The sequence below is a fragment of the Amblyraja radiata genome, chromosome 10 (assembly GCF_010909765.2).
Source record: "Amblyraja radiata isolate CabotCenter1 chromosome 10, sAmbRad1.1.pri, whole genome shotgun sequence".
NCBI lineage: Eukaryota > Metazoa > Chordata > Chondrichthyes > Rajiformes > Rajidae > Amblyraja > Amblyraja radiata.
Genome location: NC_045965.1, coordinates 30,295,344 through 30,321,128, shown reverse-complemented (window position 1 = coordinate 30,321,128; position 25,785 = coordinate 30,295,344). Strand labels below are relative to the sequence as shown.

General features: G+C 39.2%; 2 protein-coding genes and 1 long non-coding RNA gene across 4 annotated transcripts in view; 2 read left to right on the top strand and 1 right to left on the bottom strand.

The window, feature by feature from the left end:
• serbp1 (SERPINE1 mRNA binding protein 1) overlaps positions 1-6,737 on the top strand; it is a 42,313-nt gene extending 35,576 nt beyond the window's left edge. For both annotated transcript variants that reach the window (XM_033028452.1, XM_033028454.1), the window contains exons 8-9: positions 1,800-2,003; positions 6,392-6,737. In XM_033028452.1, coding sequence (XP_032884343.1) covers positions 1,800-2,003; positions 6,392-6,448 — 261 coding nt within the window. In that variant the 3' untranslated portion in view covers positions 6,449-6,737. The remainder of the gene's footprint in view (positions 1-1,799; positions 2,004-6,391) is intronic.
• Positions 6,738-10,616: 3,879 nt separating this feature from the next.
• On the top strand, positions 10,617-16,151 carry LOC116977732. Its single transcript, XR_004413289.1, has 2 exons — positions 10,617-13,141; positions 13,172-16,151. It is a non-coding gene; the product is annotated as an uncharacterized LOC116977732 (long non-coding RNA).
• A 5,816-nt stretch (positions 16,152-21,967) lies between these two features.
• Positions 21,968-25,785, bottom strand: part of il12rb2 (interleukin 12 receptor subunit beta 2) — a 50,975-nt gene continuing 47,157 nt past the window's right edge. The window contains exon 16 of the mRNA XM_033029143.1: positions 21,968-22,768. Coding sequence (XP_032885034.1) covers positions 22,244-22,768 — 525 coding nt within the window. The 3' untranslated portion in view covers positions 21,968-22,243. The remainder of the gene's footprint in view (positions 22,769-25,785) is intronic.

The following is a 25,785-nucleotide window of genomic DNA, read 5'->3' as shown; positions in this document are numbered from 1 at the left end:
GTGGGTTGTATTGTAGATAAGTAAAGATGGTCGTCAAAAATTGCACCAGGTAGGTGGGCTGAAGAATGGTTGATGGAATTTAGTCATAGTGATACAGTGTGGAAACAGGCCCTTCGGCCCAACGCCCACACCAGCCAACATGTCTCAGCTTTACTAGTCCCACCTGCCTGCGTTTGGTCCATATCCCTCCAAACCTGTCCTTAAATGTTAGGATAGTTCCTGCCTCAACTACCTCCTCTGGCAGCTTGTTCCATACACCCACCACCATGTGAAAATGTTACCCCTCAGATCACTAAATTATTTTCCCCTTCACTTTAAACCTAAGTCCTCTGGTCTTCATCCACTCTGGGCAAGAGACTGTGCATCTACCTGATCTATTCCTCGCATGATTTCATACACCTCTATAAGATCATCCCTCATCCTCCTGTGCTCCAAGGAATAGAGTCCCAACCTACTCAACCTCTCCCTATAGCTCAGACCCTCTAGCCCTGGCAATATCCTCGTAAATCTTTGCTGTAACCTTTCCAGCTTGACAACATCTTTCCAAAAGCATGGTGCCCAGAACTGAGCACAATACTCTGAATGCGGCCTCACCAAAGTCTTACACAACTGCAACATGACCTCCTAACTTCTAACAGAGAAATGTGAGGTGTTGCATTTTGGCAAGTCTAACGTGGGCAGGACCTTCAAAGTAAGTGGTAGGGCTCTGGGGAGTGTTGTCGAGTAGAAGGATCCAAGTGCAGGTACATAGTTCCCTGAAGGTGACGTCACACGTAGATAGGATGGTCAAAAAGTATTTTGGCATGTTGGCCTTCATAATCATACTTGATTAGCCAAGTATGTTTTGCAACATACAAGGAATTTGATTTGCCATACAGTCATACCAATAAAAAGGACCAAAACACACAATATACATTTTAACATAAACATTAACATTTAGAGTATTGTGTTCAGTTCTGGGCACCATGTTATAGGAAAGATGTTGTCAAGTTGGAAAGGCTACAGAGAAGATTTACGAGGATGTTGCCAGGACTCTAGGATCCGAGCAGTGGGGGTGGTTGAGCAGGCTGGGACTCCATTCCTTGGAGCGCAGGAGGACGGGGGGGGGGGGGGGGGGATATTATAGAGGTGGACAAAATCATGAGCAGAATAGATTGTGTGGATGCACAGTGTCTCTTGCCCAGAGTAGGGGAATCGAGAACTGAAAACATCGGTTTAAAAATAGGAATCTGAGGAGTAACTTTTTCACACAAAGGGTGGTGGGTGTATGGAATGAGTGGCAGAGGAGGTGCTATTGCAACGTTTAAGAAACATTTAGGCAGATACATGGATAGGTCTTGTTTAGAGGGATATGGGCCAAATGCAAGAAGGTGGAACTAGTTTAGATGGGACATGCTGGTCCGTGTGGGCAAGTTGGGCCAAAAGGACTGTTTCAACGCTGTATGACCATATGAATATTTTTGAAAATTCAGTTAATTTTATCTTATTGTGGTGTGTAGTATTCCCAGTTTGTATTTTCAAGTGTATAAGTGTATGCCAAAAAAAAGCACAATTTTAAAAGGAGGATTCTATATTTGAAACCCCTTTTCAGATTTCCCAATTCAGACTGCAGGACTCGTTTTAAGAAACGTAGAGTTTCATTGTTTTCTGATTGTTAATTTTTAAGGATTGAATGATTTTGTGCTGCCTGTGAGTTTTGTACAAATTGTGTGGTTTTGAGGTAACAAAGGATTTGTTTGAGTGATTTATAGAACGATTGCATTGAAAGATTAAATTTGCATTAATTTATTTCATATTAGGTCACTACCGATGAATCTGGTCTGGACCATCACTTCCGCAAACCTGCAAACGATATAACCTCTCAGCTGGAGATCAATTTTGGTGATTTGGGTCGCCCTGGCCGTGGCGGCCGAGGCCGAGGTGGCCGTGGCCGTGGTGGTAATGCTGGTGGTGGCGGTGGTGGCGGCGGTAGCAGGAGCATTCGTGGAATGAGACCAGACAAGGTATCAATGACTGTTCATTCATTTTGGGAGAATGGCTTTTTACATTTATGTGAATGGTACAGTGGAGTGTTAATGAAAACGTAATTGCCCACATTGGCTAATAGCATTATCATACACAACTAAAACATTATGTTCTTTGAGTTTCCTTCAAATTGAGGCGATTGGTATGGTGAATTTGACTTGTGAGGCACACAAAAGAAATCTGGCCTTAGTTTCTGCTGATCATAACTTAATTTCGCTTGCTAAAGAATCTGTATTTGGAATATTTGTTGAAAGGACAGCAGTAATGATTGCTTCCATGATTTAACTATTAACACTCCAACTAGATTTGTGTACGAATGTTGACTTCCACAATGAAGGATCATCCAATATTGGCATCCGTGGTACAGCACTTAGTTTATTTTAGAGATGCAGAGAGGTAATTGGCCCTTTGGCCCTCCGAATCCGTGCCGACCAGTGATCCCCGTACACTAACACTATCCTGCACACATTAGGGACAATTATCGTTTATATCAAGCCAATTAACCTCCAAAACTGAACGTCTTTGGAGTGTGAGAGGAAACCGAAGATCTCGGAGAAAACCCACACAGGTCACGGGGACAACGTACAAATCAAGCAGTCGTATTCAGGATTGAACCCGTGTCTCAAGCACTATAAGGCTCAAACTCTACTGCTGTGCCACCTTGCCGCCCTAAACTAATCACTCTAATCTGCTGCATGTGAGGAGAAGACTGCAGAAAGAAAAAATAAAGATTTGTGTTTTTGTTATATTTCATGACCTTTGGACACATGGCAGAGCTAAGAAAAAATGTCGAGTTGATATTACTGAGCTTCCTCAGTTTATGATTCTATCATTCCTCGTCAATGTCGTAACTCCATGTAAACCAAAAGTCTGTGTGGTTCTGCAATTTTCCCGTGAGAGCAAAATTCCTGTAGCATATTTTCTTGCAAAAAGATTATAGTGCTTTCTTCAAAAAATTACAATGAGTAAAGCCCTAACTGCTTAACCTGCCTTTAGACCTCGCCTCCACACCAGGAATCAACCTAGTGAAGGTACACAAAAATGCTGGAGAAACTCAGCGGGTGCAGCAGCATCTATGGAGCGAAGGAGATAGGCAACGTTTCGGGCCAAAACCCTTCTTGTTTCGGCCCGAAACGTTGCCTATCTCCTTCGCTCCATAGATGCTGCTGCATCCGCTGAGTTTCCCCAGCATTTTTGTGTACCTTCGATTTTCCAGTATCTGTAGTTCCTTCTTAATCAACCTAGTGAACTTGAAGTAACCAAAAAGGTTGATGACATAGAGCCATAAATGGTGACTATATGTATTTCAGCAAAGCATTTGATATAGTTCCGCATGGAAGGCTGCTCAGAAGGTTAGATCGCATAGGATCGAGGGAGAGTTAGCGCATTGAATACAAAATTGGCTTCGTGGAAGGAGGCAGAGGGTGATGGTGGAAGGTTTTTTTTTTTTTTTACTGGAAACCTGTGGCTAGTGGTGTGCCTCGGGTATCTGTTGGCCCCATTGCCGTTTGTGGTTTATAGCAAGGTTTTGGATGAGCATGTAGAAAGCATGATCAGTAAGTTTGCAAATGACACTGCAGTGGGTGGTATTTTAGATAGCGAAGATGGTTATCAAAAATCACAGTAGGAACTTGATCAGTTGGGCAAATGGGCTGATGAATGGCTCATGGAGTGTATTGCAGATAAAAGTGAGGTGTTGCATTTTGGGAAATCTAAACCGGGCAGGCCTTCACAGTAAAAGATGGGATTCTGGGGAGTGTTGTAGAACAGAGGGATCTAGGAATGCAGTTACATTGTTCCCTGAAAGTGGCATCACAGATAGATTGGGCGGTCAAGAAGGCTTTTGGCACATTGGCCTTCATCCGTCAGGGTATTGAGTATAGTTGGGGTGTTATGTTAAAAATGTACAGGACAATTTTGCGGTCGCATTTGGAGTATTACATTCAGTTTTGGTTGCCCTGCGAGAGGAAAGATGTTGTTAAGCTAGATAATGTGCAAAGTTGATTTACAAGGAAGTTGCCACGACTTGAAGGCCTGAGCTACATGGAGAGTTTGAGCAGGCTAGGACTTTACACCTTGGAGCGCGGAAGGACGAAGGGTGATCTTATAGAGGTGTATAAGATTATGAGTGGAATAGATAGGGTAGATGCACAGAGTCTTTTACCAAGAGAAGGGAACGAGGAACCAGAGGTTATAGGTTTAAGGTGAAAGGGGAAAGATTTATTAGGAATCTGAGCGCAACTTTTACATACAGAGAGTGGTGGGTATATGAAACAAGCTGCCAGAGGGGTGTCATTGAGACAGTTACTATAACAATATTTGGACAGGTACTTGTAAAAGACAAGTAATGATGGTTTACCAAGGAAAGACAAAATGCTGGAGTAATTCAGCGGGTTAGGCAGCATCCCTGAAAAACATGGATAAGTGATGTTTCGGGTCGAACCCCTTCTTCAGATGGATTCCGACCAGAAACATGAAAAGTTCAAACCCGAAATGTCACCAGGGATTCTGCCTGACCCGCAGTGTTACTCCAGCATTTTGTGTCTTTCTTTGGATGGGTACGTAGATAGGAAATGTTTGGAGGGATTTAGGCCAGATACTGGCAGGAAGGTCTAGTGTAGATGGGACATCTTAGTCAGCATGGGCAAGTTGGGCCGAAGGTCTTGTTTCCACGCTATATGACCCCAATGAACTTATTTCAATGCAATTCTATCCCTTTCTGAATTAGGAGGACTTCTCTATCTTATAGAATATCATTTAGAAATATATATGCACTGCTGATAATTGAAAGATCTATCATGGAAAGACCCATGCTGCCCACCGTCAATCTCTTGTTCACACTATTTTCACATCTCCCTAGGGGCAAATTTTACTGGGGCCAGTTAATCTACAAACTTGCGTGTCTTTGGGATGTGGAAGGAAACTAGAGCACCGGGGAAATCCCACGCGTACACAGGAGAATGTGCAAACTCCACACAGACACTGCACCCGAGGATAGGATCAAACCTGGGTTTGCATAATATTGATCAATTTTACATACGATAGTAGCATTTAAGAGACTTTTGCATATGGATATGAAGGGTTATAGATTACGTGCACGTAGATAATATTTGGTCTTGACATCCTGTTCATCAGACAGGGCCGCAGGACCTGCTCGTGCTGTACTGTTTTATGTTCTTTAACTAAAAGCTTCCAACTGGGGTATTTGTGAAGGATAGGATGAGGCTGACAAGATATGGGGTGGTGAAATGGTAGTCCTATGACGCGTGATATTTTTTCAGAGAAATTATGGTGGTGCACTTTTTGGTATGAAAAATTGAGCGATTTTAATGTGGGTTTAGAAATTTTGTTCCCTAGATGTACATGTCGGGGCTCGTGCAGCAGGTTGAAAGCATGGTCAATGAACCGCTATCTCAAGGACCTGAGACCCTTAATCTTTGATACATATTAATTAATTTGATTTGAATGTAGGAGAAATTGTTGATAAGTTTACAGGTCACATGATAATTGGTGGTGCCGGTAGTGAAGTGGATTATTTTAGGCATGGTATTGATCAACTGGAAAGTTGGGTGGAGCATTGGCAGAAGGAATTTGTTCCTGACGGGTGTGAAGTGATGCATTTGGAAGGTTAAAGGTAGGTCAGAAAAATAGTGGTAAGAGTTTGGACAAATATATGGATAGTAAGCAAGTGGGACATGCCCAATTTGCCAAATTGATTGACATTGGCAAGCTGGGCTGAAGACCCGTTTCCATATTGTACATTCTGGTTCATAGTGTTCATGACAATCCAAATATTCCCTTCCTTGCTGGGCAGTGCAGTGAAGTCCATATGCTGGTGAAGCTGCTGCCTCGCAGTGCCAGAGACTGGATTCGAACCGGGCCTCTAGTGCTGTCTGAATGGAGTTTGGGCATTTTCCCATGGGCACATTGGTCTGCTGGTGCTCCAGTTTCCTCCTGCGTCGTAGGGACTTGTGGGTTTGTGCATTGATTGGTCTCTATAGAATTGCCTCTGGTGTGGATGAGGAGGTGGGATGGCATAGGGCTGACGTGTGAGGGTGATCGATGATTTGTGTGGACTTGGTGGGCTGAAGGGTCTGTTTCAATGCTCTCTCTCTCTCTGTCTCTCTGTCTCTCTCTCTCTCTCTCTCTCTCTCTCTAAACTAAAGGGAGCTTGGGGTCCAAATCCATAGATCCCTGATCATTGCAGAGCGGGTGGGCAGGGATATGAAGAGGACGTGATATTTGTATGCAGATATACTAAGCACCGTAACTTTTAATTACAAGCTCTAGAAACTTGAATGACTAAAAAGTTTTTATTCTGCTGCATGTTGAGCACTATTAATCAAAGTTCTTTTTAATTTTACAGTCTAGCATCTCTGTTCCAAATGTTGATGATCCAGAAGCTTTTCCAGCTCTGGCCTAAGTGGAAGCCGTCAGCCTGGCCTGAAGTCCTCGGAGGAGGGGGGGAAGGCTCCCACTCTGTGAGGCTTGCATGCTTAAGGAACCCTTCTCAACCATATTAACAGAAAAAGAAAAAAAAGACTATCATCCATGCCATTCACACCTATGAACTGTTCACAAGGAATTGTTGAAATGGACTTCTCTTGCTACACAGAAGCAACAAATATTGATAGCTGATTTTATATCCATAACAATGGTAGCAGAGGGGAAAAGCTGTTTTCATAATAAATTTTCAGAAATTATGCATTCTTCATGGATTGATACTTTTTTGTATTGCTGCTTGAAAATATGCATTTCCAATTTAAAAAATATAGGTGTGAGGAGTGTGCATAAATGAGTCCAATGAGGTGCTTTATTTCAATACATTTTAGAATCCTTTTGCCTTCAACAGATATTCAGTCCTGGTGCAGTTTGGTATGGTGCTGATACACTACTCAACTGGTACAGTTGGTTTGGAGGAAGTGCATCATTGTATAAGAATGGAACATACCAATCTCCAGAATACTTTTTTTGGGAAAGTTCTCAATTGCAGTTTGACAATGCAATGGGCTATGGGCTAGGATTCCAAAGCCTACCCCAGCATTTGATTGTGGTGCATTCTGAAAGATTTTGTTTTCAGTAGCTAATGGAGCAGATATGATCAAAATCTTTTAACACCAAACTCTTGTGCAGATGATACATTTATTTCCTGCAAAGTCTTACATGGTAAGTGCTGGTAAATATCAATATTTTAAAGTATTTAAATCCTGGAATACTGAGGTGACCCATCAAATTTGCACCAGCTCTTTCAAAGAGAAATCTGCTTAATCTCGCTACCCCACTTTTCCCATGTCCCTGAAATAACCCCTACAGATATTATATAGTTTTGTTTTGAAAGCTACTATCATGTCCATACCATCCTGCTTGGTATACATTCTCAATCCCTATTGCCTACTGTCTTCTAATTCCCTCTGCTTATTTAGAAACCTCAAAGGACCATCCACTTTTCCCAGAAATGGTGGGATTTGTGTTCCAAGGCCTCTGCTGTTTAGCTTCTGCTGGATCAGTTTGTCCTGGCCATTTTGTTTTGACTTCTATTTAACATCTCTCCCATTGGTTGTTGAAGTGAGACTACTCTGCAGCAACCTATATTGTCCACTAATTCTTAAGGCACTGGATTTAGTCTCAATTTGCTGAGCCACCTCGATGTCGTGGATGTTTTAGTATTTATGGTGAGCCTGAAATACTGGAAACCAGGATTTCGAATAAAATGCTGTATTGTGGAAACACAGCTTTCTGTTGCTGAAGTTCTAATAAGTGTATTTTTGGAATGTTACCAAAAAAATGAGCTACCATTATGTCAGATAAGAAGTGGTGTTTCGTTTTTTTTAATTTGCACATGCCAAGTTTGAATATACACATCTTACTTATTTTCGTCTAGTTATAATATTGCACAAATGGATGCTGTCATCAAATTATTTTTTGACCCCAGAAAATATTTAGCAGGGAAAATTGAACTCAAAAATAGTTGTTAAATAGCATCTGGTAATTAGTGAAAGCAGGTGTGAAGTACAGGTTATTGGTCACAGCAAAACAGATATTTTGTATTGTTTAGGTGGTTTGTCTTGATATAATTTCACATGATTGAGTAGGAGAATGAGTCTGACCTTTTCATTTGGTCATTTGGATGATGGAATGGATATCATTTTGCAAGCCACCTTCTTTATAGGCATGAGCTAAAGTAAAAAGCTTTCCTGAATTTGTTGTTGGAACTTGTATGAAATCTCAGTATTGAGAAGACTAATGTGGATAACTATTGTAATTAGAAGTGTCTTCTGATATGGGTTAAGCCAAAATTTGCCAATTTTGCCCTAGCTTACTACATTGTTTGTTTACAGGACGCTAGTGGTGAATTTTTGGAAAATATTTCTTTCCATCCACTGTTGAAATGCACTTTGTTTTGCAATACAGCCTTTTTAGTGCACTCTAATACCTTTAGAGATGACAAAAGTATAAAGATTAATTATTACGTTTTTCAATAATCACCTCCAATTTCAAAGATTATTATCAATTAAGTAGTTTATTGAATTTCTCTAGGATGTTTTAAGGATGGGTTTTCCTGACCTTTTCACCAAGGTGCAGTTGTGTGTATTTGGAATTGCTGTTTGTGGAGAAATTGCTTGTATGGATGTTATCTTTATGATAAATGCAGAATATTGTCACAATTAATATTTTCTTTCATAATATCCCATTGCAGGAACTTCATGACAACGTATATGCTTCTGGGATGATTAAGTGCCTTAGCATGGAATGTGTTGCAATAAGTGTCGGTATCACTGTTGTCCACTACTTGAGGACTCACTGTCTAATACACTAATTGATTAGGACAAGAACCTTGTTTTCTATATATCCAGACAAAGGGAAATTGAATCGAGATCCTGACTTTCCTTAATTTGGTGCAGATTAAAGATTCCATTGACATTATAAACCTGTTATTGAAAAGAGAGACAGAGTGCTGGAAATTTAAAATTAAAAACAGGAAATGTTAAGGATATAAAATTCTAATGAAGAGTAATTCACCCAAAAACTTAACAGTTTCTCCTGATTTGACTAGCCTGCTGAATACCCCAAGCATTTTTCTGCTTTGGAACACTTGCAATCTGCAGCAGCAGTTGGAGAAATGTTTCTTCATCCTATCCTCCACATGACCACCAAAATCACTGTCATTGCAATCTTTATTGGCAGTTTGTTGTGTGCATGTTACTGTAGTATAATTCCATGTATATTGAAGCATAGTAGTGCTACATACAACAAACTAATTTATTTCACTCTGCCACTTCATTAGTGTTTTTTGACCACTATTCTCATTGGCACCCAATCTCCCACCACTCTGCCTCCACATTAGAATACTTTTTGACCACTATTCTCATTGGCACCCAATCTCCCACCTTCTCTCAATATGTGCTTGATAATTATTTAAATATTTGAAGTTTTTAATTGCTTTCACAACATTGTTATGGCCTTAAGGGTGATCCAATACATGTTTGTATTTTCCCTCTCAGTATTCTTAAATTTAGTCTACATGTTCCACCACTGCCTCTCTTTGCAGTCTCTTGCTGTGTAGAACTGGTTGGATGCAGTGTTACTGGTCTGATTATAGGCAGACTAACTATCTTAAATAGAGTTTTCTATATTTCGGGGAACATCCCCACTCACACCAGATATCTGTCCTTGGCTACTTTCCCTTTGCTTCTAGACAATGTTTAGGCGCATAGAGTTTACACACTTGTTAAAGTTGCTCTCCTCAAGCTTTGCAGAACCATAAACCTACTATCTGATGGATTCTTCAAAAATCAGTTTTGTACGTTTAATTTCCTGCACCTTAATATATGTAAGACTAATGATCTCTGATAAATGGCAAAGACTGCATATTCTCACCAATGTTTCCTTAACTGGTGCTCTCTTTCTTCTTTCATCTCCATATAATTTTAATCAGAAAGGGTGTCCATTTTAGGAAAGCTACCTCAACCCATCTACTGGTGAAATCCTCACTTAGAGCATCATCACTTCCGGGTTCCTTAAATTGAAAAGGCACATATTGGTGTTTAAAATTAGGTGCCAATTTGGACAAGGGACACAGTGCTTGCACATCCCAATATCCTGCTTCCATCTCTCTGTTCATTCTCTGCTTGGCCTTTATTTGACCTAGCAGAATTGTCCTTACAGTGTTTCTTTTTTAAACCAAAATATGACTATTTAAAAATAGATTGCATTATTATACAATACTTTCAGATTATAATACATCTTGGTTTACATCAGTTGTTGGGAACTTGGTGTAGTCACATTTGTGTGTAAAATAAAAGTTGGCTATTAGAATTAAAATAGCTAGCAAGTTTAGAACAGTACAGCACAAGAACAGGCCCTTCGGCCCACAAAGTCTGTGCCGAACTTGCTAGCTTCTCAATCACTATGCGTCGGAGGCATTACTTTTACTGCGTACAATTAACAGTAAAACTACTAGTTAAACTATTTATGTGATTTAATTGTTCAAGAAGGAACTGCAGATGCTAGAAAATCGAAGGTACACAAAAATACTGGAGAAACTCAGCGGGTGCAGCAGCATCTATGGAGCGAAGGAGATAGGTAACGTCTGAAGAAGGGTTTCGGCCCAAAACGTTACCTATCTCCTTCGCTCCATAGATGCTGCTGCACCCGCTGAGTTTCTCCAGCATTTTTGTGTACCTTTTATGTGATTTAATTGCTTGTTTTATTTCCTACCTACAAGTCAGTACACAGGAATAGGAAACTCTTGGATGATGGACATTTTCTTTTGGCTTACTTGTAATCTGTCACTTTCAACTGGACAGTATATCTTCCTGTGGTGTGGATCCAAGGAGTAAATCCAGTATGCCAAGTTAGCTAAAATTGGAGCCTTTAATTGCAACTTACCTGTGTCAAGCCTCTTTTTAATATAAAATCTATTGTCCTATTAAATGTTACATACCCACTAAAAATCAGTGATTACTGCATATGTGGAGCCTAATAACTGCCCAGTTTCAATTTTCACGTTTGGAGAATGTTATGCATTTTGGGTCCAAAGTGGATGACTTTGCACTTCCCTTGCATTAAATCCTCTTCTATTGTCTTTTTCTATTTCAATGTTTTTTCAAATTTCATCTAGAAATGGGTGCAAAACAATTGCAGACATCTGTTTTAGATGTATTGAATTATGTTAGTGCATGCAATGTATTTGTGATGAGCATTGTCTTTTTTTTTTTTAATTCCTGGTTTGTCTTTATTTTAAGGCTGTTTTCAAAGCGAAGGAAAGCATGGTATTTTTACTTAAGATGTGTATATTCCCCATCATTGCACAATGAAAAGTCTTGGCATGTTATATCAGTCCTTGCTGGAAAGCAGTTCTTACTAAGGAATGCTAATTTCCTTAAATTCGATTTATCCATTTAGTCATGTAAACCAACAATTGGTAATATTACAACTAGTCTCACTTTTTTTATATTTGTACAAATTGAGCATAAAATAGGCAATTTCTATTATGGAATTTATTGATCCCTCCATTGCACAATGATCTAACAAATGGATATGTGTTCATTCCTCATTCCATGTGAGAATGATGTACTAAATTTAATTTTGAAAATTTCAAGAAATTAATTGAGATATGGTAAGTTTTTTATTTTTTGAAGAATTTATTCTGGTGGTTTAGTATTGCCTTGCTGATATTAAGGATATATATATAATCAACCTAAAGTGGGATTGGAGGTTTCGTAGGCAAGACTGGGTGGTGATGGCTCGTTCCTTTACTTGGAATCTTGACACAAATACAAACCCATTGTACCCGACAATATTAAGCAAATTAGGCTTTTACAACAAACCAGCTTGTGTGAGCACACCCTTTTGCTGCTGGCTCACAAATTGGCAAATTAATTTTCATGACTAATAGAATTTAGTCCAACAATTAAAAATCAAGTACTATAATTGCTAGATTATAGCAATCTGATTATTGCATCTGAAATAATTTACTAAGATTCTATTTATTATTAAAAAAAAAGTTGCTGGTGGTGATATACTGAAATTTTAGTGATGAATATAGATCTGTGATGGGAAGCAGAGAAAATTGGAGGCAAGACTTGGACTTGTATTTCGATTGCAGGAGGTTTCAGTCCTGGAAGAATGCAACAGTGAGGTAGGTGAAGGAAAAGGGAATGAAATGGATGCATCCAAATATATTTTAAAAAGAAAAGCATCATTCTTTTTTTTGATTAAATTTGACCAACCAATATATTCTGTACCAGTTAAAACTGACTTGCATTACTCTGCCTTTTGGCATAAGGAAGCTGAATTTGAAGAGCCGTGTTAAGCGCAGTGGGAATGTGGAGGCTATGGTATTTATTTTCAGAGTGACATGACCTTTGGCATTTTGATCAGCAATAAAATAAATCATACTCTTTAACAGATAACAAATTGAGATTTACTTTTGAAATTGTTTTTCTGAATCTTTTAGTTCCATTGTGTGTAATGGCAGTTATGTATTGCTTCCTTAGTATGGAAATATTTTGCATTGTTGGTCACTTGCAATCATTAAAGGAGTTAATGAAAAGTTGTGGCAAATAATGCCCAATAATGAGAGCAAAAGGGATAAATTGAGTGTGTTTGTAATTTCATTGAACTGTATCATTGACATTTCCAGTGAAATAAAGTTTGACTTTTTCTTGGACAGTATCTTTTAAGGTACCAATTGTCCTTTCACTTATAGGTTAATTCCCCTCACTGAATGCACAGCAAGAAAACACAAACAGGAGTTTGAAAGCTATAAAGGATGATTGGGGAAAAAAAAAGGAATAGGTGCAGGGCAATAGGAATCGTGTTAGCTTTCTGCAAAAAGTATTATATCCTGTATGAAATTAAAATATTAAGATTTATTTGTTTTAGTCAATATGTATTTGCAAGAGTTTTAACCTGTTTTTTACATGGTGCAGGGAGAGAGAAAATGACTTGCACCTATTTAAAAAAAAAAAAACTAAAACCAATTTGAACTTCAATCATGTGATGGTGATTTTGTGGTGATAGTTTTAGATTGATTTTCAGTGTTTCATGCATGTGGGCACTTGTGATTCTGGTTAGTAATCCAGAGGTCTTGACTACTTCCCTGGATGATGGGGTGGGGGGGGGGGGGGGGAGGGGGAGGAAGGGGGGGAGAGAGACAATATGGGGCAAAGAGTGGACACAAGAGTAAAACTAGTTCCTGTCAAGTGACAATGAAATTACTAGATTGGCATGCAAACCAATGATCTTCAGATAAGACAATCTGTCCTAAACTGGTATGATAGTTGTGACTCCAGACCCAACAAAAGCAACTGAGCTTCCAGATTCCTGGTACTATAAATCACACTGACACCCATCTTTGGATCTTGTGGTACTACAGCAGTAAAATGGAGGAAACCCGCCTCTTCATTCTGGAATGAATTCAATAATTTCAGATCATTCCACTTTTGCATCTCTAACAATCCACTATTGCACCTCAAATGTTCCACTATTTTGTGTTCTCAATAATCTACTCGGCTCCAGATAAAACATCTTTTAAACACTCGCCTCTACCATTCATCACAACTTGTGGCATTCCAATTTCTTCTGACCTATGATGGACATTCCCTTTAGTTCTTTAAGTCCCTTCTTCTGTCTGCAACTTAAATTGTATTTTGTTGACATGACCATCAGTTTTACCCTGTAACTTATCCCGTCCCCCCCACCCCATATCCATGAAATCATTTTGAATTTCCTGCTTATCATAAATGTCTACAGTAAGTTAGTCCTATCAGTACCTTTCGTGATGTCAGAACAAAAGGAATGGTATAAAACTTCATGCCATTGTAAGAATGTTCAAATTTTAAGATTACATTTGGGTACCTGAGGTGCTTTACATTGCGACGACTATCATTACCAAGTTGCAATGTTTCAGGTCAATGATCTATCAAGTCTGTTTGGCTTTCAACATTACCCATGTGACTAAGTATTGCAGCATTTTTATTCCTGACCCTGCAAGATCATTTGACTTTTAATTAACTTGAAATGCTCAGATGGATTTCTTTTTTGGAGTTGATAATACATACATTTGAAGGATGAGGATTAGGCAGTTGGTCAAAGGATAGAAAAAGAATGAAGTGCTGGAGTAACCCAGCAGGTCAGGCAGAATCTCTGGAAAATATAGATAGGTGATGTTTCAGGTCTGGACCCTTCTTCAGATGGTCTGCAAAGGGCCCCAATCCTAATTTTCACCTATCTATGTTCTCCAGAGATGCTTCCAGCTAAGTTGTTCCAGCATTTTGCATTTTTCTTTGTAAACCAGCATCTGCAGTTCCATGTCTCTGATGTCAATGGGTGTTAAGGACTGGATTTCACTGCTTGATGGGTGTTGCAAGCAGTTCCGCTCATTGCAACTTAAATTTTAATTGATTAACATTTTTGTGAGGGGGTATGATGGCTGTGGGGTAAATTTACTTGGTTCTAGTTTTATGCATAATGAAAAAATTGGCTCAATGTACTTGATCGGAAGACTTGAAGTGCATGCAAACCGCAGGATCTACTGTGGTTTGCCGTTGTAATTTTAACATGCCAAAGGATTGCTGAATGTTTATGTTTGATTTTTTTTTTTTGGATCCACAGCAACATTAATTCAAAGTTTTGGCGATGCACTTGACACTGAACATGTTGGATGTAACCTAAAATAATCAGTATGCAGTTCCACGTGCATTATGTGGAATAATCTTGAGATTTATAAGCTTAAGGCAGAATAACTTTTTATAATAGCTTAAATAATTTTTGCAATTGACATTAAATTATCGCGTGTGCAGTTGTTGAAAACTAGTTTGTAACTTTTACCCCTCTTGAGTAGCAGTTCTTTGTCCACGTGGTTTCTTACCAGTTTCAATGGTGAATACATTTTGATTAACCTCGAGAAAATACTTTACTGTTGGGATAGCAAATTGTATCCTAATACAAGATAGGAAGTATAAAAGATAAATGTGTACTGCCTAATACTTGAAAAGTATTAATTTAAATATAATTAAATCCTAATAGCTGTGTTGTATAGGGTAGCCAAATGGATTTGTAATCGTAATTAACTATTTTGCTTTGCAATTTACAAAGTTCAAATCTAAATGTTCATGTAATAATACAGCTTGAAAACAAGCAATTGAAATCCTGCATCTGTTAATTTAATATTTTGTTTTCCAAATCTCATGGACATTTAAATGTACCATGTTATACTGAGGGTGCAATTACAAGCCTGCCAGAAGTTTATTTTAAAAAGTTCCACTCGCTGCAGAAGTACTTTGGAATTCTACCAAGAAAGCAACCAACCCCTTACTCTTTGGCATTTGTTTTTGTATTCCATTCAAATGTTTAATTGCTCATTGTTAGTCATACCCATGGACTTGGACACAGATGATTATGGTTATGGTATTCAAGGAAAATATTCAGATGCTTCATGTAAATCTGAATCCTCAAATTTATGCACCATACACAATTTCTTCAAGTTCAGGATCACTGTTATTGTTTCTCATAGGATTGTACTTCCATGTATCTCAACTAGAATGGTTGCAGACATAACAGATTTCAGATGTGGGGCTCAAATAGGGAGCCTTGGAGAACAGAACATTTGGAAGACGTGCATATTAAAAAAATTGCTTTTTTGTCAACCGAGAAACCCGTGGAGTGGAAACGCATTAAAAGTAATTAGTGATTGGCTAGAGATTCAGGGTTGACATGAGGGCAGACTTACTACACAACTCGTTCTAATCCAGAATACGCTGCCTGAAATTCAGGACAGATTCAATTAAGGTTTTCACAAGTTAATGTGATAAACATTTGAAGGGGGAAATGTTACAGGGCAAGGGGATGGGACATGCCTAGATTGCTACTGTTGGTGAGAATGGCATGTTACAGTATTACAATTGTATGAATTCACAAATCTCAGCATCATCTGATCAATGCAGGCTAATGTGCAGATAGTGTGCAACTAATTTTGATCAATAATATGTCTTGAACATTAAAATGTATTCCTGTCCCATCCATTCACCTACCAGTTTATGATCACTGCTTAAAACATGGAAACAGCTTTAATTTAATCAATCTGAGTTCCTAATCATTTAAAGTAAAGATAATGCAAACCACCTTGTCTTGTTTGAGTTTGGTATCAAGCCACTAGGCTTGTCCAGCTACAAGTTGATCCATTTTCTCTGTCCCAACTATACCACCTTTGTCCCCACCTCCTTTACTTGGCTTCTGAAATCCTTGTCCAGTGTGTCATCTTTTTAGTTTAGGTTGGAGATACAACATGAAAACGGGTCCTTCTGCCTACCGAGTGCACGCCAACCAACAATCACCCATACCCTATTTCTATCCTACACCCTAGGGGCAATTTACGGAAGCTAATTAACCTACAAACTTGCGCATAGTGTGGGAGGACACTGGAGAAAATCCATACGGACACGGGGAGAATGTAGAATCTCAATACAGACAGCACCCATAGTCGGGATCGAACCTGGGGCTGTAAGGCAGCCACTCTGTCACCCAATGGATAGAATGAGAATCTTCCTGTGGTTGGTTCCAGCTCGTGTAATGTTTCCAAGTTACAAGGTAGTCAGTTTAAGTCCAAATTCTGAAACTTGAGCATGTTAAGTACAGCACTAGGTCTGTGGCATTACAGGAAGTGCTGCCTTTCAAACTAAATATATAACTAGGCTTATTTATGCTGATGGTCAGGGCTTGCATTATTGGAAATACTTATCTTAATTCAAATCAGCAGTTTTAAGTCATTTTAAAACAAAATAAATGTTGGCTTCACTATATTAAATACTATACAAAGATAATATACATGCTGTTATAAACATGCTGTAATATATTACTTTGCTCCTCTCCCTTCCCCCCCCCCCCCCCCCCCCCCCAATTGTTATGCACTGTCAGCATTTTATCTGAACAGCTTTTATAATTTCATCCACACATTCAATCATGTTATTTGATCATGGAAGTATCAGAATTTAAACAGTACTTTCCCTTCACCAATGCTAAGCATGTGGTTCTGTAATTGGAAACTCTTGCTCCTATCATTGGGATATCAAATATAGCACCTTCCCAACGGGGATAGTACAATACCACTTGATATAGTTTCAAACAAAAGGCTTACATGGCCAGATACAATGGGCTGATACTGCACACCTTCAGACTGCTGTCTGGACAACTAGCTCTTGAAGCATAATGCAAAAGCCCTGTCCTAGATTGCTCCTGACAAACCACAACAGGGTGTGCAGTTTTGACTTCTATTAAGTTTATTTTAAAGTATCTGATATTAGGAGACATTAAAATAGAAGTAACTTTTAAATATTAGAGAAAAAATTGGGAAATCAAAATTGAATGTTATAACCTCCCCATTGTCTCTTTAATTTGTGTGCTAACAATCCCAATTAATAAGAGCAAATTGAAGTGTTCCAAATAATTTATGTTAATGGAATTGTGGAAGATTAGGCAGGAGAACATTAGAAGTTGCATCTACGTTTAGGATATGGTGCTGCATTAAAAATTGGGAGGGAAAAAGTCAACCATAAGCACATGTTCCCAGATTGTCTTTGGGTAATAGTTATACAGTTTTTCTGAGATAAATAAGACATCTAGCTTGTGGCAGCACAATTGGAAGAGCTGTTACCCCACAGCGCCAGAGATCCAGTTTTGATTCTGACCTTTGTTATCTGTCATTTGAGGAATTGGCACATTCTTCCTGTGACTTCTCCGGGTGCTCCGATTTCCACATCCCCAAGAAGTGTGCGTTTGTTAGTTAATTGGCCTCTAAATTGCTGCTAGTGTGTGGATGCAAAAGTGGGATGACAACGAGTCAACGAATATCGGTGTCGACTCAATGGGGGTGAATATATAAAACAAAAAAAATAAAGCTTTCACACTATATACAGTGCCATCCATAATGTTTGGGACAAAGACACCTATGAAGCCATGTGTCCCAAACATGGTGCCCTTAAATGGGGGACAATGTATAAACACAGCTGTAATTTCTACATGGTGAAACCAAAATGTATAAAAATGGCCTTTATTAAAACCATGTGATTTTTTTCTATTACAAATCTCAAATTGTGGAGTACAGAGGCAAATAAATAAATTATGAGTCTTTGTCCGAAACATTATGGAGGGCAATGTATAGCTAAGACAACTGGATGCTATTTATATGATACCGTTACTGTTGTCAGTAATCACTTCAGTTCTGTGGAAGGCATGCACAATGTCTGTATGGAAGCTCAAAGGGAAGTAAGAGCCAAGAAGTACCCAGTTAGGGAGCTTGTAATACTTTACCTGTTAATAATTGGGGTGATCTCAACTAGAAGCATGAATTAGGAAAAATAATAATTGATCTATTCTACAAGTGAACTGCAGTCAATTCTCACAACATCTAATGTTAGTTTCCCTTCAAAGGTGATCTCCATTCTGGAGGGAATTAAATTCTGTAGTTGGAATGTTAAGGGAATTAATGAACCTATCAAGAGAGGCAAAGTGTTAGCTCATTGAAAATCATTGAAAACAGATATAATATTTCTCCAGGAGACACATCTTAAAAAGGAAGCACAACACGGACTGAAAGCAAAATGGATTGCTAAAGCATACCATTCTTCATTCTCACATAAATCAAGACGTGTTGCAATATTAATTCGTAAAGGTATACCCTTTAAACATATATCAACGATAGAAGACATTGAAGGCAGATATATTATAATAATAGGGGAGTTATACTTAAAAAAGGTGACTCCTCAATGTGTATGGACCAAATTTTGATAGCCCTCTGTTTTTTAAGAGAATTCTTAACAATATCCCGGAAGGTACACAACAAAACTTAATAATCGGTGGAGATTTAAATTGTACATTGGATGCTTGTTTGGATAGATCATCAACTCAAAGAAAACTAAAATCTCGATCAAGTGAATTTTTAAATTCATACATTAATACTACTAATATTAAGGACGTTTGGAGAATTGAAAATCCATCGGGCCGAGAATATTCATTTTACTCACCAGTACATAAAACTTACTCAAGGATAGACTATTTTTTAGTAGATTCAAAACTTATCCCATTCACCTATAACTCACAATATCATAACATCATAATCTCAGACCACACCCCATTAACATTTATGATCAAAGTAAACGGAATGGCAGAGTCACAATGGAGATTTAATCCCCAAATCTTAAAAGATAAGTCATGTAATGAATATCTAGTAAAACAGATTAAAATGTTTTTTGAGGCTAACGATAGCCCTGAAATCTCTGCCTCCCTTCTTTGGGAAACATTTAAAGCATTTGTACGAGGAGCATTAATTTCTTCCCAATCATTTTTTAATAAAGAGAATAGGGCCAAACAACAGAAACTGGAAATAAAGCAATTAGACACAAAAAATGCAGCAGCACCATCCACGATAAAACACAATAAAATTGCAGTATTGAAATATAAATTAAACAAGATTTATTCAGACCAAGTTATAAAACTTTATCAACATACAAAACAATTAAATTTTGAATTTGGTGACAAACCACAAAAACTATTAGCGCGTCAACTTCGCAAATTGGACGGGGAAAAAACAATATACAAAATTAGAACAGATAAGGGAGAAACATTAACACTGCCTAAAGATATTAATGATAGATTTCTACAATACTACCAAAAATTGTATTCATCTAAAATAACAGAACAATCAACGGGAATGGAAACATTTTTACAGAATTGTAAGTTTGCGGGTCTAGATCAGAAAGAGAGAGAATTGCTAGGGGCTGAAATTACGATAAAAGACATTGAAGAATCAATAAAGTCCTTAAAAAACGGAAAGTCGGCAGGACCCGATGGTCTAAATTCGGAATTTTATAAAAAAAATTATGATTTGCTTTCCCCACGCCTACAGACAATGTACAAATACGCTTATACTCAACAGAAACTCTAAATGAATCTACAATCATACTTATACCAAAAACGGACAAGGATCTTGAAGACCCAGGTTCATACAGAGCTATAGCCCTCTTAAATACTGATCAGAAAATATTAACTAAGATTCTATCTAATAGATTGAGCTTAGTGATCAGCAAATTAATACATCCCGACCAAACAGGGTTTATCCCCAAACGGTATTCATTTTTTAATCTGAGAAGATTATTTAATATTATATACTCCAATAGAATCCCTAACGCAGAGCTAGCAATTATCTCGTTAGATGCTGAAAAAGCATTTGACCAGGTAGAATGGCCATATTTATTTTCGCTGATGGAAAAATTTCAACTAGGAGAGAAGTACTGTACATGGGTTAAATTGTTATATTCTAACCCAACAGCTAGAATATCAACAAACAAAATGTTATCAACTAAATTTAATCTCTAGAGGCTGTAGACAAGGATGCTCACTATCCCCACTATTATTTGCTCTTGCAATCGAACCCCTAGCAGAAAGCTTTAGAAACCATCCAGGAATATTTGGATACAATACTAGAGACACAAGGAATAAAATCTCCTTATATGCAGATGATATACTAATATATATTACAAAATTAGAAACTAGTATTCCAAACCTATTAAATCTAATAACTCAATTTGGTCAGTTTTCGGGTTATAGAATCAATTGGAATAAAAGCGAAATCATGCCAATAACAAAATTCAATTTACATACAATACAACAATCCCCTTTTAAAATAGTTAAAGATGAATTTAAATACTTAGGAATCTATGTAACTAAGACATATACCTCTTTATTTAAACTAAATTTCCCACCCTTACTGAATAAACTACATAAGAATATTCAATACTGGAAAACACTCCCCATTTCAATGCTTGGGAGAATTAATGCTATAAAAATGATTTTTTTACCGCAACTGCTGTACCTACTTCAATTAATTCCGATATATATCCCAAAAACTTTTTTCAAAAAAGTCGATTCCATTGTTACAAGTTTTGTCTGGGATTATAAGAATCATAGAATAAGTAAAAAACATTTATGTAAATCAAAGATAAATGGAGGTCTGGCTTTGCCAAATTTCTTATTTTATTTTTGGGCAGTCCATATTAAAAACATGAATTTTTGGCTGGAAGAAATGGATCAATAACCAGATTGGCTAATGATGGAAAAGGAAGACTGTCTACCTTTTGAAATTGGACCGATCATATTTGCCCCCACAAAACTGCACAAAAAAACCTATAAAGAAAACCCCATAATACATAGTGGAATACGAATTTGGAAACAAATAAAAAAAGATTTAAAATTGAATAATATACCACTCTGCCTTCCCATTGTAAATAATCCTTTATTCAAATCATCCTTTATGGACAAAGGTTTCACACAATGGAAAAATCATGGAATCAAAAATATAGGACATCTTTATGGGAAAGGTACTTTTCTTTCATTTCAAGTTACAACTGAATTATGGACTGCACTCAAATAATTTCTTCAGATATCTACAAATTAGAGATTATGTTAAATCTAATACACAAGTTTACAGGAATAGGGAATCAGAAATTCTTGATGAATGTCTGAACAAGCATCCTAATACTGAAAAACTAATAGCTTATATTTATAACACCCTACTAAATAACGAGGTACCACCGACCGAACCATATAGATACAAATGGGAAAATGAAATAGGTCATCCTATCACGAAAGATATGTGGGACGAAAGTTTACAACAAATACATCAATGTTCATTAAATGCCAGACATACTTTAATACAATTCAAGGTCTTACATAGACTACACTTCTCTAAAATAAAACTAAATAGAATCTTCCCACAAATCTCTCCTATTTGTGATAAATGTCTACATTTAGAGGCTAATTTAACACATACGTTTGCAAACTGTATAAAACACAGCTGTAATTTCTACATGGTGAAACCAAAATGTATAAAAATGGCCTTTATTAAAACCATGTGATTTTTTTCTATTACAAATCTCAAATTGTGGAGTACAGAGGCAAATAAATAAATTATGAGTCTTTGTCCGAAACATTATGGAGGGCAATGTATAGCTAAGACAACTGGATGCTATTATTTATATGATACCGTTACTGTTGTCAGTAATCACTTCAGTTCTGTGGAAGGCATGCACAATGTCTGTATGGAAGCTCAAAGGGAAGTAAGAGCCAAGAAGTACCCAGTTAGGGAGCTTGTAATACTTTACCTGTTAATAATTGGGGTGATCTCAACTAGAAGCATGAATTAGGAAAAATAATAATTGATCTATTCTACAAGTGAACTGCAGTCAATTCTCACAACATCTAATGTTAGTTTCCCTTCAAAGGTGATCTCCATTCTGGACAGAGAGGGAAGAGGCATGAATGCAAAACTGTCAACAAAACCTTGACCTTTGGTCTCTGTGTCTGTTACATGTATAAAGTTGGAAGGGATGTAGCCAATGCTTTGGTCTACTGCAGAGTTTTGTGAATCTGTGAACTGGTGATCAATCTCCACAGAGGACAACTTCTCAACATACAAACAAGGAAGTTGGCATTTATAATCAAGAATATCCTCTTGGCTGTTCCTTGGTGAAAATTCTTGGCATGATTCCTCACTAGGTTGTGGCTGACTTGCTGTGGGTTGAATTTGGAATGTGGATAGCTGGCTATTTTGATCTTGATCAATAGCCTCCATACTGCTGCAGATTTCCTGGCCAGATGACATTTCCTCTAGTTGTAGAATCTCTGGATCTTCATAAGTTGCAGTTGAGTCAGCTTGGTAGAAAGGACATGTTAGGTCCAGGTTACCCTGTAGCAAATAAAAGGAGCAGCTTTGAGAAGAAGGCAGAATAAATTAAATGGCAACATTTGTTCACATTTGGGTACACTTTTGCCATCTCCTTAAACTAGGAGTACTGGAGCAGACTGCTCAGTCTCACGCATGTTGCACCATGCAGTAGGATCATGGCTGATCTGGCTGCCTTCTCCCCATAACTCTCAATTCCCTACTGATCACGCATATACTTCATCTGTACAAACAACTACTCTGATAGATTCCAGAAGATGCTTAGCCCAACATGCCCCATCTAAACTAGTCCCACCTGCCTGCTTTTGGCCCATGTCCCTCGAAACCTTTCCTATCCATGTTCCTATCTAAATGTTTCTTAAACGTTGCAATAATTCCTGCTTCAACTGCCTCCTCTGGCAGCTTGTTCCATACACCGACCACCCTTTGTGTAAAAATAAAAAGTTACCCCTTGGGTTCCCATTAAATCTTGTGCCCCTCACATTAAACCTATGTCCTCTGGTTCTCGATTCACCTATTCTGAGCAAAAGTGTGTTCACCTGATCTATTCCTCATGATTTTGTACCCCTCTATAAGATCACCCCTCCACCTGTGCTCCAAGTAATAAAGCCCTAGCCTGCTCAATCTCTCCCTAGAATTCCAGTCCCTCAAATCTTGATAAATCTCTTAACCTGTTCAAACTTAACAACATCTTTCCTATAACATGGTGACCAAAACACCCTAAATGGCCTCACTAACATCCTATATAACTAACATGACCTCTCACCTTCTATACTTCATACTTTGACTGACTACTTGACCACCTTATCCACCTGTGATTTTCAAGGAACTATGCACCTGCTCTCTTAGATCCCTCTGCTCCAAAACACTCCCCCGATCCCTACCATTCACTGTGTAGGTCCTGCTTATGTTAGACGTCCCAAATGCAATATATAGTGCCTCAATTTCTCTCCTTGTCTAAGCTTCCTTTCAGATTCAGATTTAATTGTCATTGTCAGTGTACAGTACAGAGACAACGAAATGCATTTAGCATCTCCCTGGAAGAGCGACATAGCAAATGATTTGAATAAATAATAATAAGTGATAATAAGTGTCCGGGGGGTGGGGGGGTGATTGGCAGTCACCGAGGTACGTTGTTGAGTAGAGTGACAGCCGCCGGGAAGAAGCTGTTCCTGGACCTGCTGGTTCGGAAACGGAGAGACCTGTAGCGCCTCCCGGATGGTAGGAGGGTAAACAGTCCATGGTTGGGGTGAGAGCAGTCCTTGGCGATGCTGAGCGCCCTCCGCAGACAACGCTTGCTTTGGACAGACTCAATGGAGGGGAGCGAGGAACCGGTGATGTGTTGGGCAATTTTCACCACCCTCTGCAATGCCTTCCGGTCGGAGACAGAGCAGTTGCCATACCATACTGTGATGCAGTTGGTAAGGATGCTCTCGATGGTGCAGCGGTAGAAGTTCACCAGGATCTGAGGAGACAGATGGACCTTCTTCAGTCTCCTCAGGAAGAAGAGACGCTGGTGAGCCTTCTTGATCAGAGTTGAGGTATTGTGGGTCCAAGAGAGGTCATCGGAGATGTTGACTCCCAGGAACCTGAAGCTAGAAACACGTTCCACCTCCGTCCCGTTAATGTGGATGGGGGTGTGCGTGCCGCCCCTGGACTTCCTGAAGTCTACAATGAGCTCCTTGGTCTTCTTGGAGTTAAGGGCCAGGTTGTTGTCAGCGCACCATGCTGCTAAGTGCTGGACCTCCTCCCTGTAGGCCGACTCATCGTTGTTGCTGATGAGGCCAATCACCGTTGTATCATCTGCATACTTGATGATGGTGTTAGTACCATGTACAGGTGTGCAGTCATAGGTGAAGAGGGAGTAGAGGAGGGGGCTCAGCACACAGCCCTGTGGAACGCCGGTGTTCAGGGTGAGGGTTGAAGAGGTGTGCTTGTCTAACCTAACAGACTGGGGTCTGTTGGTTAGAAAGTCCAGTATCCAGTTGCAGAGGGAGGGGTCGATGCCCAGGTTACCGAGTTTGGTGATCAGTTTTGATGGTATAATGGTGTTGAATGCTGAGCTGTAATCGATGAACAGCATTCTTACGTAAGTGTCTCTGTTGTCGAGGTGGGAGAGGGCGGAGTGAAGTGTCGTTGAGATGGCATCCTCCGTACTCCTGTTCTTGCGGTAGGCAAACTGATAGGGATCCAGTGTGGGGGGTAGGCAGCTTTTGAGGTGTGCCAGGACCAGCCTCTCGAAGCACTTGGTGATGATGGGGGTAAGTGCAACTGGGCGGAAGTCGTTGAGGCTTGCCGCAGTGGAGTGTTTTGGCACTGGCACGATGGAGGTGGTTTTAAGGCACGTGGGGACAACTGCTTGGTTGTCAGGTGACAGGTTGAAGATGTCAGTCCAGACGTCTGTCAGCTGCGCAGCACAGGCCCTGAGCACGCGCCCGGGGATGCCATCAGGGCCAGCAGCTTTACGTGCATTAGTCCTACTCAGTGCCACGAATACGTCGTAGGGGGTGAGTGTGAGGGGTTGGTGATCGGCAGGTAGCACAGCCTTGATGGCTGTCTCTAGATTGTCCCTGTCGAAGCGGCCATAGAAGTGGTTAAGCTCCTCAAGGAAGGAGGCGTCGCTGGATGTGGGGGTGGTGTTGGAGGGTCTGTAGTCCGTGATGGCCTGGATGCCTTGCCACATGCGTCGGGGGTCGGAGTTGTTGTTGAAGTGCTCCTCAATCCTGAGCTTATGGCAGTGCTTGGCCTTCTTGATGCCCCTCTTCAGGTTAGCCCTGGCTGAACTGTAGGCTCGAGCATCGCCCACTCGCCTTGTCCTTCACCCTAACCGGAACATACATGCCCTGGATTCTTGTCATATTTTCCAGGTGATCCTTCACCCTACTCTAATCAACTTGAGCAAGTTCCTGTCTAATACCATCAGTTGGCCAGAATTTCAATGTAGACCCACTCTACCTTCATAACTATGTTAAAACTAATAAAACAATGGTCACTGATTCCAAAAGGCTCACCCACGGACA